Source organism: Myxine glutinosa, chromosome 11 (assembly GCF_964187855.1).
Source record: "Myxine glutinosa chromosome 11, kmMyxGlut1.1, whole genome shotgun sequence".
NCBI lineage: Eukaryota > Metazoa > Chordata > Myxini > Myxiniformes > Myxinidae > Myxine > Myxine glutinosa.
The window spans coordinates 12,848,298-12,860,772 of NC_136271.1; the positions used below are offsets into that span (position 1 = coordinate 12,848,298).

The window sequence follows — 12,475 nt, forward strand, 5'->3', positions numbered from 1 at the left end:
GTCTCAACAATGGATGGAGGTCCTCAATGCCAAACAGGAAATTAGAGCTGTCTCCCTCGACATATCACGTGCCTTCGACACGGTCTGGCACCCCGCTCTGCTCACCAAACTCTCCTCCTTTGGTATCCATGGAAATCTCCACGCATGGCTGGCGGACTTCCTCTCTAGTCGTCGTCAACGTGTGGCCCTGAATGGGTTTCTCTCATCTCCTCTTCCTGTTCAGGCTGGAGTTCCCCAAGGCAGTGTTCTGGGCCCCGTGCTTTTTCTGGTCTTCATCAATGATCTCTCTGACTCTCTCGAAAATCCTCTCTATCTCTTTGCTGATGACTCCACTCTCTGCCGCTCCATTCCTCTTCCCTCAGATCGGCAGTCTGCTGCCTCCTCACTCTCTGAAGACCTGGACAAAATCACAGACTGGTCAAACAAGTGGAACATGTCTTTCAATCCTGACAAATCTCACACTCTTACTATGTCTCTCCGAAAAGATCGACTGGACAACCCTCCCATCTACTTTCTCAACAATCCTCTCCAAGAAGTTCTGTCGCTCAAGATTTTGGGTCTCACTATCTGCCATGATCTTTCTTGGGAAAACCACATTTCCAAGCTGGCCTCCAAAGCCAGTCGCCGACTGGGCATCCTCCGTCGTGCGAAGTCCTTCCTCGGCACACCTGAGCTCCTCACCACATACAAGGCTTTCATCCGCAGCTCAATGGAATACTGTTCTCCCCTATGGGCCGGTGCTCCTGCCTCACACCTAGCTCGGCTTCACGCTGTTGAAACCAAAGCTTTCAGAATTATTGGAATCTCCCGCGATGAAGCTATCTCTGAGGGCCTTTCACTCACTCACCGCAGGCAGGTAGGTGGTCTTTCTGTCTTCTACCGACTCCTCTCCGGCCTTGCACCCCCAGCTCTCTCTGTGCTCTGTCCCCCAAATATTCCTACAGGTCGCACAAGATCTGCCAGCAACCCTCTGATGGTTAAACTGCCGAAATCTCGGCTCTCTGCTCACCTTCACTCTTTCATTCCTCTTTTCTCCCGCCTCTGGAACAAACTCCCTCACTCCCTTCAATCCCACTCCTCCCTCCAGGTCTTTAAAACAGCTGTTCACCACCATCTCTTATCTTCCCCCATCCAAAACCTTGATCTTTTCTACCCCCGCTAATTCACCCCAGATCCAACTTGTTTGAAATTCCAACTTCTTTCCTGGAAGTCCTGGCAGTGTCCATATGTTTTATACCTCTCCCACCGCCCCCTTCCCACGCCCCCCCCCCCCCCCCAAAGCCCTCACCCTCTCTCAGATCTCTCGATGTCTCCATGTCTCTCGGTCCCTGCTCTCAAATGTTGTGTTTGTGTCCTTCCCCCTCTCTCCCCATCTTGTCTACCGCTCCCTATGTTATATGTTTTATGTGTCGGTTTGTCTTTCTGTGTGATTCATGTTCGCTCTTTCACGAGCCTCGACCTTGTATACAAAAAAAAAAAAAAAAAAAAAAAAAAAAAAATCTGCACCAAAATGACCAATCTCCACCAAAATTACCAATATCCACCAAAATGACCAATCTCCACCTAAATGACCAATCTCCACCAAAATGACCAATCTCCACCAAAATGACTAATCTCCACCAAAATGACCAATCTCCACCAAAATGACCAATATCCACCAAAATGGCCAATCTCCACCAAAATGACCAATCTGCACCAAAATGGCCAATCTCCACCAAAATGACCAATATCCACCAAAATGACCAATCTGCACCAAAATGGCCAATCTCCACCAAAATGACCAATCTCCACCAAAATGACCAATGTTCACCAAAATGACCAATGTCCCCCAAAATGGCCAAACTCCACCAAAATGACCAATCTCCACCAAAATGGCTAATCTCCACCAAAATGACCAATCTCCACCAAAATGACCAATCTCCACCAAAATGACAAATCTCCACCAAAATGGCTAATCTCCACCAAAATGACCAATCTCCACCAAAATGACCAATCTGCACCAAAATGGCCAATCTCCACCAAAATGACCAATCTCCACCAAAATGACCAATCTCCACCAAAATAGCCAATCTCCACCAAAATGGCTAATCTCCACCAAAATGGCCAATCTCCACCAAAATGACCAATCTCCATCAAAATGACCAATCTCAACCAAAATGACCAATCTCCACCAAAATGGCTAATCTCCACCAAAATGACCAATCTCCACCAAAATGACAAATCTCCACCAAAATGGCTAATCTCCACCAAAATGACCAATGTCCACCAAAATGACCAATCTGCACCAAAATGGCCAATCTCCACCAAAATGACCAATCTCCACCAAAATGACCAATCTCCACCAAAATAGCCAATCTCCACCAAAATGGCCAATCTCCACCAAAATGGCCAATCTCCACCAAAATGACCAATCTCCAACAAAATGGCCAATCTCCACCAAAATGGCCAATCTCCACCAAAATGGCCAATCTCCACCAAAATGACCAATCTGCACCAAAATGGCCAATCTCCACCAAAATGACCAATCTCCAGCAAAATGGCCAATCTCCACCAAAATGGCCAATCTCCACCAAAATAGCCAATCTTCACCAAAATGGCCAATCTTCACCAAAACGGCCATTCTTCACCAAAATGACAAATCTCCACCAAAATGGCTAATCTCCACCAAAATGACCAATCTCCACCAAAATGGCTAATCTCCACCAAAATGACCAATCTCCACCAAAATGACCAATCTCCACCAAAATGACCAATCTCCACCAAAATGACAAATCTCCACCAAAATGGCTAATCTCCACCAAAATGACCAATCTCCACCAAAATGACCAATCTGCACCAAAATGGCCAATCTCCACCAAAATGACCAATCTCCACCAAAATAGCCAATCTCCACCAAAATGGCTAATCTCCACCAAAATGACCAATCTCCACCAAAATGGCCAATCTCCACCAAAATGACCAATCTTCACCAAAATGGCCAATCTTCACCAAAACGGCCATTCTTCACCAAAATGACCAATGCCCACCAAAATGACCAATCTCCACCAAAATGACAAATCTCCACCAAAATGGCTAATCTCCACCAAAATGACCAATGTCCACCAAAATGACCAATCTCCACCAAAATAGCCAATCTCCACCAAAATGGCCAATCTCCACCAAAATGGCCAATCTCCACCAAAATGGCCAATCTCCACCAAAATGACCAATCTCCACCAAAATGGCCAATCTCCACCAAAATTGCCAATCTCCACCAAAATGGCCAATCTCCACCAAAATGACCAATCTTCACCAAAATGGCCAATCTCCACCAAAATGGCCAATCTCCACCAAAATGACCAATCTTCACCAAAATGACCAATCTGCACCAAAATGGCCAATCTCCACCAAAATGACCAATCTCCACCAAAACGGCCAATCTCCACCAAAATGACCAATCTCCACCAAAATGGCCAATCTCCACCAAAATGGCCAATCTCCACCAAAATGACCAATTCACCAAAATGGCCAATCTCCACCAAAATGACCAATCTTCACCAAAATTGCCAATCTCCACCAAAATGACCAATGTTCACCAAAATGACCAATCTGCACCAAAATGGCCAATCTCCACCAAAATGACCAATCTCCAGCAAAATGGCCAATCTCCACCAAAATGGCCAATCTCCACCAAAATAGCCAATCTCCACCAAAATGGCCAATCTTCACCAAAATGGCCAATCTCCACCAAAATGGCCAATCTCCACCAAAATAGCCAATCTTCACCAAAACGGACCTTCTTCACCAAAATGGCCAATCTCTGCCAAAATGGCCAATCTTCACCAAAATGGCCAATCTTCACCAAAATGGCCAATCTCCACCAAAATGGCCAATATCCACCAAATTTTGCATCAGTACTCGGGGTATACCCAAGCCAGGGTCAGGTCATGGGCACAAAATAATGAGGTTATAGGCACAAAATAATGAGGTCATGGGGAAGTGCTTTACTGACCCCTGTTGGGGAGATAGGGTATTACTAGTCACGGCACGAAACACACCCCTCCCACTGCCCCCCCCCCTCCCCTCTCGGACGCTCCCATTTCTATTGAGTAAAATTCTTCAGCTCCCCTCATCCAGTTTGACGTTGCCATGTCGGTATAGATTGTAGCAGCTATCTGCGACTATTCAGAGTGATATTTTCATATTAAAAGTTTTAAAACTCTACATGTATATTATCGCTTATTGTTTTACGTTACAGGCTTCATCTAAGTAAAACTACATTTCAGAGTGACTTACAAACCGATAAGAAATAAGGAAGTAGTCGCCGTGCTAGCGCAAGTTATTGAAATTATATTACTTTTAAAATTACATTATTCGTGTTTTTATGGGTAATCGCTTGTTAAATTGTTCAGCCATAAGCTTAATAAACTTTGAATGAATAATATATATATTTATTCAGTCCTAATTCATTCGGGGGGCGTGGTTAATTGTGTGGTACATACAGTACAGTGCAGAAGTTCCCTTTCACGTGGGAGTTTTGGCGTCATCGTACGTGGCAAATATTTTTATTCCGTTGTTTTTATATTTGACTTTCATTCAGTAGTTTGATTTCGTCTCAATAATCTACTTTCCCAAACGAACCATTTACCATTCCTTTAATATCGGTGATCTTTATTTTATTTTTCAGTATTGGCGCCGCCGTGTGCTCCCATTCGAGCACTTCCACAGCCCGTGGGACTCGTCATCGGCCGTGAGCAGCACTTGTAATGAGCAATTAAAATACGAATTCTGTTCCGAGAAAGAGCTGATATTTAAATTATGCAGATTTGATGGACAATTATATGGTGGACCGTGGGGTGGGGTTGGGGGCGGGCAAATGGAAGTGACCATTGATCAGAATTACAGTTTTGCCATCAGCTGAACATTTGCCTTCATCTCGACTCTGTGAATCACTTATTGGATACCAATTATATATAAATTATTATATACCAATTATTACATACCAATTATAACATACCAATTATTATATACAAATTAATGTTTACCAATTATATGCCAATTATATACCAATTATTACATACCAATTATTATATACAAATTAATGTATGCCAATTATATACCAAGTATTATATACCAATTATTATATACCAATTATTATATACCAATTATTAGATACAAATTATTATATACCAATTGTATACCAATTATTGTATATCAATTATTTACCAATTATTATATGTCAATAATTATTTACCAATTATTAAATACCAATTATTATTTACCAATTATAAACCAATTATTACACTTATTATATACAAATTATTATATACCAGTTATTATATATCAATTATTATATACCAATTATTACATACTTATTATATACCAATTATATACCAATTATTATATACTTATTATATACAAATTATATACCAATTATTATGGACCAATTTTTATAATTATACCAATTATTATATACTTATTATATACCAATTATTGTATACCAATTTTATACCAATAGCCTGGTGTTGGCTTAGCGGTTAGGGTGCCGGCTTGGGATCCGAGGATCCTGGGTTCGAATGCCGGGCGATCGCTGAATGAACACCAGGGGGGTTGACTCAGCCTGTCATCCTTCCGAGGTCGGAAAATTGAGTACCAGCTCACTGGTAATTCCCTGTGTATTGCAAGAGGTGACTAACAGGGTTGGTGGCAGGAAGGGCATCCGGCCATAAAACATTGCTTCAAAAAGGGGACCAAGGTGCCCGAAAAAGGCCAACCCCGCTCTGCAGGGGAAAATGGCCTCCAAAGGTGGTTTAAAAAAAAAAAAGTATTATATACCAATTATATACCCGGAAGAATTTCCCACGGTCAAAAATCTGTTCTGGAGTTTTGAAAACAGACAGCGCCGATTTCAAACAGAATGATGGAGACTCTGGATTATCTTCCACTTCTTGGTTCATGAATGGATAGGAGAAAAGAAACATCCCCGATGACATATCAATGATTCCCATAATTCATTAATCATCAAGTATCCACCGTCAGAACAAACTGAATGGTACAAATCAGTTCCACGTTGAATGCTGCGGTCAACATCAGCTGCGGTCAGAGGAATATCGGGTGATCCCACATTCCGAGACCACATCTTCGGGTATATACATGCTAACACGCATGAAAACTAGAACAGCACTCGGTAGAGACATACCTCCACCAGGCTAAACGGTTTACGTTTTGTATCCACTGGTAGGTTGGATTGTCACTTAACTTCCTCTTGTCACCCAACTTCCTCTTGTCACCCAACTTATCCACCAAGTTTCGTCTGAATCCGTCCACAACTTTTTGAAATATTTTGTGATGTATCGTTTTTTTGGCCCTTACACTCAAAGGTGAAGAATCACTTGAAATGTTTTTTTAAATTCTCATATCTGGATCCGGATTCGGATCTTCACTCGTATCTTATCTCTCAACGGTGAAGAATCAATGAAAATATGCTCAGATCCATATCTTCACCAAAACCTAATTTTGTCCATGTCACATACCCAACCTCACATCCCACCAAATTTCGTCTGAATCGGTCCACAACTTTTTGAGACACCCTGTTCACAAACACAGGGGTGAAAAGCATAACCTCCATCCACCTTCGGTGGCGCAGGTCAAGACGATCGCTTTTGAAGGGAGGGAAGGGGCTTAGGGCACGCTGGGTGCCCTCAAAGTAGTGCACTGAAATTTGAAATCTATTTGATTTCGTATTGATTTGTGATTGATTTGAATTCGATTGATTGAATTGAAATTAAATTTTGAAAAGGATTGATTTGAATTTGAAAACTTGCTCGTTCAGAAAATTATGATTGTGTTTCAAATACAAAAGGGGACCCTCAAAGAGACCCTGTAAATAAATAAATTAAGGTTGTCAGATGAAGCGGATAACCAGCAACTTAGATACATCAACATGATGTCAATCTTGATATATCTTAGTGTATTGATGCAATTGGTTAATATAGCACACTAATTACATCTACTGATTACCTCCGCCACCAAATGTGGATGGAGGTTATGTTTTCACCCCTGTCTGTTTGTCCGTTTGTTTGTGAATAAAATATCTCAAAAGGTTGTGGACGGATTTGGACGAAATTTGGCAGAGATGTAGCATACAGTCACGTGAAAAAGTAAGTACACCCCATGTAAAGTTTTGACTTTTTCAACATATTTCAACATACAGCTATTTGATCTTCATTTCAACAATATTGATAGATAGAGGTGATATAATATACCAAATATCATGAAACATTTACATTTTGTAGTCCATTGCATAATTTAAAAAAGCATAAATGCAAATTTCGCATGTGGAAAAAGTAAGTACACCCTTGGCTCGAATAGGTGGTATTGCCCCCTTTGGCAGAAACAACCTCAAGTAGGCGTTTCTTATAACTGTCTACCAGTCTCTGACATCGACTGGGAGAAATGTTTGCCCACTCCTCCATGCAGAATTATTTCAGCTGTGCGATGTTTGAGGGGTTTCTTGCATGCACAGCTCGTTTCAAATCCCCCCACAACATCTTGATGGGATTTAGATCCGGGCTTTGATTTGGCCATTCCAGAACCCTCCATTTCTTTCTTTTCAGCCATTCCTTGGTGGATTTACTGGTATGTTTAGGGTCATTGTCATGTTGCAAGGTACCCCTTCGGTTGAGCTTCAACTTTCCGACAGATGGCCTCACATTATCCTCAAGCACCCTCTGGTACAATGAAGAATTCATAGTGGATTCTATGATGGTGAGCTGCCCAGGCCCTGATGCAGCAAAGCTTCCCCAAACCATAATATTTCCACCACCATGCTTTACAGTTGGTATCAGGTTCTTGTGGTCAAATGCTGTCTTTGGTTTTCGCCAAACATGTCTTCTGGTACTGTGGCCAAATAGCTCTACCTTTGACTCATCTGTCCAGAGCACATTGTTCCAGAAGTGCGGGTCTTTGCCTCGGTGATCATTGGCAAACTTTAGTCTTGCCCTGATGTTCTTTCTGGACAGCAAAGGTTTCCTCCTGGCACACCTCCCATGTAGATCAATTTTGTGCAGCCTCTTTCTAATGGTAGACTCATGCACTTTGACATCAACAGTGGCAAGAGCAACCTGTAGGTCCTGTGATGACATTCTGGGGTTCTTTGAGACTTCTTTCAGCATCTTGCGGTCTGCTCTCGGGCTGAACTTGCTGGGGCGGCCTGGCCTGAACAAGTTGGCAGTTGTTTGGAATCTTCTCCACTTGTAGATGATCTTCCGGACAGTCGAATGATTGATTTCAAATTGTTTGGAGATCTTTTAAATCCCTTCCCAGACTCGTAGGCATCTATAACCTTCTTTCTGAAGGCCACAGAGAGCTCTTTTGATCTATCTAGGCATGGTGATGCCGCACACTTCAACAACAAAGAGCAAACCAAACTAAATGTCTGAGGTTTAAATAAGACAGGTTCCTCCAAGATCCTCTCTAACGATGTTCTAATCATTTGCACCTGAGCTGGTGCACCTGATTCTAATTTTAGGTATTTGAAGTATTGATAAATGTAGGAGTGTACTTACTTTTTCCACATGTGAAATTTGCATTTATGTTTATTTAAATTATACAATGGACTACAAAATGTAAATGTTTCATGATATTAGTTATGTTATATCACCTTTATCTATCAATATTGTTGAAATGAAGATTAAATAGCTGTATGTTGAAATATGTTGAAAAAGTCAAAACTTTACATGGGGTGCACTTACTTTTTCACGTGACTGTATGTCACACGGATGAAATGATTCGATTTTGGTGAAGATCTAAATATGGATTCGAATATGACAATTATTTAATTTTAAAAGTGATTCTTCATTATTGAGCAATATGGCCAACCAGGTGGAGGTATGCTCTCTACTGAGTGCCGTTCTAGTTGTTATTGTTTTCGTGTTTCCAGGACACAACAAAAGCTGGCTTCATGTCCAGGTTGGATCTCCAACAAACCCGTTGGATCTCCAACACCACATTCACTAATGTACAATCTCAACAGGACCTCCACCAAACATGCAACCCACACGTCACCATGTCCAATAGTACATTGAATCAAAGAAGTTTGCCAATGCCAGAATTTCACTAATAGGTCCAAAATATCGACAGAAACATTATTTTGAGAGCGGCATTGAAAGTGCCGAGAATAATGAGAATGATATAATTAACTTACGAGAATGGCAATCAGTAGAGAGCATACCACCACCTGGTGAACAGTTTACGTTTTGTATCCTAGAGTAAACCACAAAATCACATTACAGAATCACATCTAATCAAAATCATCCGTCCATACCTTTTTGACATATCCTGCTATGTATCGTTTTTGGCCCGATCTCCGAATGGTGAAGAAACACTTAAAAATTTCTACTAGCCGGATCCGAATCCGGATCTTCATCAAAATCTAATCATTTCATCCTTGTCACATACACTACCTCTCTGCCAAATTTCATCCGAATCTGTCCACAACGTTTTGAGATATCTTGTTCACAAACAAACAAACAGACAGGGGTGAAAACAACCTCCATCCACCTTCGGTGGTGGAGGTAAACATATATTTACTCATGCGCATACATTGATACATACAATACCAGATCACGAGTAAATAAAAAGAGCAGAGCAGACCATCGATGATGTAATTGGCATTTACATGCCAATTGAACTGGTGACTGTAGGACGTATATATGGTGATAAGGATGATGTCATTGGTGAGATGGTATTCCAGCCATAATGATGTAATTGGCATTTACATCATCTCGACCAATCAGATTTTCTGCTCACACACTCCGCCCATGTCCTATTTTCTCCAGACTGCATGGGTGTATAGTGTTCTACGAACTCTCTAATTGTCGATTTATTTGTATTTAATATGTTTAATTTTTGTACTTCTTGTTTATAGACTTCTGAAGATTTTGTTTTTCATCCTGAAAGACAAGAGTCCATCAAATGGCGCAAAAGCACCTGGATGTGATCGCCGCAGTTTTGCCAAACATGGGCATTGGCTGGAATGGGAATCTCCCATGGCATTCAAAATCTCTTGTGTGAGTTGTTTTCTCGGTTGCACTATCCCCATGCCAAGTAATGCTCTAGAAAAGTCCATATAAAGGGGTGCCCTACATATTTAGGTTAAAACCCGTCAGTGCGTAGTGTTTTTTCAACTGTATAAATCAAATTGAGGCCACTTTATATTAACTTTTCTAGAGCATTACTTGGTTCCTCCTCAGAACATAAAGGTCGTACAGCATGTGCACGAGATTTTTAGAATGGCCCTTATTTTCTATCTTGCATTTTCCACAATCTGTGGAATGTCCCTTCTTTTCTATTGTCCGGCATTTTCTACAATCTGTGGAATGTTCCTTCTTTTCTATAGTTTGCTACATGGCACATCCCATATAAAGGGGCCTTTTCTTTGCCCTTGGCATTTTTCGTGTGTGTGTGTGTGTGTGTGTGTGTGTTGTTTTTTGTGTGTGTGCTTGCATGTGTCTTTGTGTGCTTGCTTGTGTGTGCAGCCGCATCTATATATTTTCCATTTTAAAATGTTTTTCTCTGCAACTGCTCGGGTATGCGAAGCTTTAAACATAGGAAGGACTCCCCATGGAGAATATTTTATTAATAACTCTGACATCATCGGATAAGTCATATGGCATGGCAGCCATGTTGGATAAAAGGAAATAATTTGGACATCATTTTCTCCGAAACCACTCAACGGAAAAAATTTAAACTTGGCAGATGTCATCAACTCCAAATGGGGTATATATGGTGATAAGGATGATGTCATTGGTGAGATGGTATTCCAGCCATAATTGGTTGAATTAAAATCCTTGTCTGAAAAATCTAAAACTTCATATACTTGATGTGAGTGAAGAAGTGAACTTATGATGTCATAACTATGCCAAGACACTATGTGACATAATAGGGCACATGGGCCGTAATAGTAGCTTCGGTTAACGGTGGTATATTTGTTGAGAATGAACACGCAAGGTGAGACTATGGCATTCTTGTTAGGTTATCTCGATTCTCGAAGAGGTGAAATGATAAAATTGGTCTGAATGTCTGTCCGCTCGGTCGTCCTTCCGCCTGTCCTGCCATCCGTCCGTTACGTTTTTGCTTTTTTTGCTACTCTTCCTTTATCACACTGCTGATTGTTCTGAAACTTGACACATTAACACAAGACGGTATCCCACATAATCGCTCAGGCTTCGATTTTTCGATTTTGAGTCATGGGGGCTGCCATGAGGGTGTGGTAGGGGGAGGGATTGGGGGGGGGGGGGGGGGGGAGGGAAACAGACCTGAAAGGGTCTTTTACTTTTTATGGGGGGGGGGGTCTTTTACTCTGCACTTATCATAACGTTTGGAGAGGTTTTGCTTTCAACCTGGACCATTTGTATTATTATTAACTGTGCCAGTTTCAAATACCCTCTTCAAAGTCTTGAAACCAGATCCTCCTGAAATGCACAATATTTTCACAATTTATTTGAGTGTCCTTCACCAGCCAAAAATTTTGATATCCAGACTTTTTCATGTTGTATTGCAGTCCTTGCAGTCATTAATGGAATTATTGTAGTCCTGACAGGCATCCCACTCCTGGGCAGACTATAATTGCAATACCCTTGATGCTTTAATATATATTTGGCACTTGCTGAGTTGTTAGATGACAACAGAGTTAGACCCTCCCAGCAAGACTCAGCGCAAACATTGGCCAGAGCCACATTGCATTCTCTGAGCCCGAATGGAAAGTGGAAAGAATATGGAAAGTGGAAGTGGAAAGAATATGCCTCGGTGGTCATGCCCTGTAACATGCGGGTCACATGGCGGTGTGTGAGGAAATGAGGGATGGGAGGAGTCAATATCAGCATCTCCTAAGTGACATTCTTATTCTCTCTCTTGCCTGGAACGCTTCCGATGCCAGGCCGCTCTTCTTTTTGCTGTGATCTCTGGTTGCTACGGACCTACTCTGCACATCTACATGTTGTTCCTTCGAGGTGACCTTGAATTCATTGAGAAGCCTCACCTGGTTTTGTGTGCATGTTCGTATTGTGAGTGTGAAACCCGAGTGAGATGAGTTTACTTATTAGTCCCCTACCGGTGTGCACCGGAGGGGACTATAGGTTTGCACGCCGTCCCTCCGTCCGTCAGTCCGTCAGTCCGTCAGTCCGTCACGCAAAGAGCAGTTTTCCGGACTTTTTTTTCTAAACGCTTAATGCTAATGATTTCAAACTTGGCACATGGTTTCCTCATGATAGGTTACAGGTCAAGTTCGAACTTCACGACGTTTCGATCATTTTTGACAAAGTTATGGCACTTTGAACTTTGGGAATTCTGATAATTCTGATGATCCTTAACTCAGTGCCATTTTAAGTTTTAATTTTCTTTAAAAAAAGATTTTCTCTGCAATAATAGGACCGATTGAGATCAAATTTTAAACGTAGCGGGGACTCGGTCTGTAGAATATTTTAATGGTAATTAT

General features: G+C 41.6%; 1 protein-coding gene across 2 annotated transcripts in view; it reads left to right on the forward strand.

Moving 5' to 3' along the window:
- Window positions 1–4,266: 4,266 nt before the first annotated feature.
- The window catches only part of LOC137436409 (dihydrofolate reductase), a 35,817-nt gene continuing 27,608 nt past the window's right edge, over window positions 4,267–12,475 (forward strand). Inside the window, exons 1-3 of one of the 2 annotated variants that reach the window (XM_068130162.2) lie at window positions 4,267–4,527; window positions 4,667–4,729; window positions 9,908–10,049. In XM_068130162.2, coding sequence (XP_067986263.1) covers window positions 9,955–10,049 — 95 coding nt within the window. In that variant the 5' untranslated portion in view covers window positions 4,267–4,527; window positions 4,667–4,729; window positions 9,908–9,954. The remainder of the gene's footprint in view (window positions 4,528–4,666; window positions 4,730–9,907; window positions 10,050–12,475) is intronic. The other variant, XM_068130164.2, reaches the window with a different exon arrangement.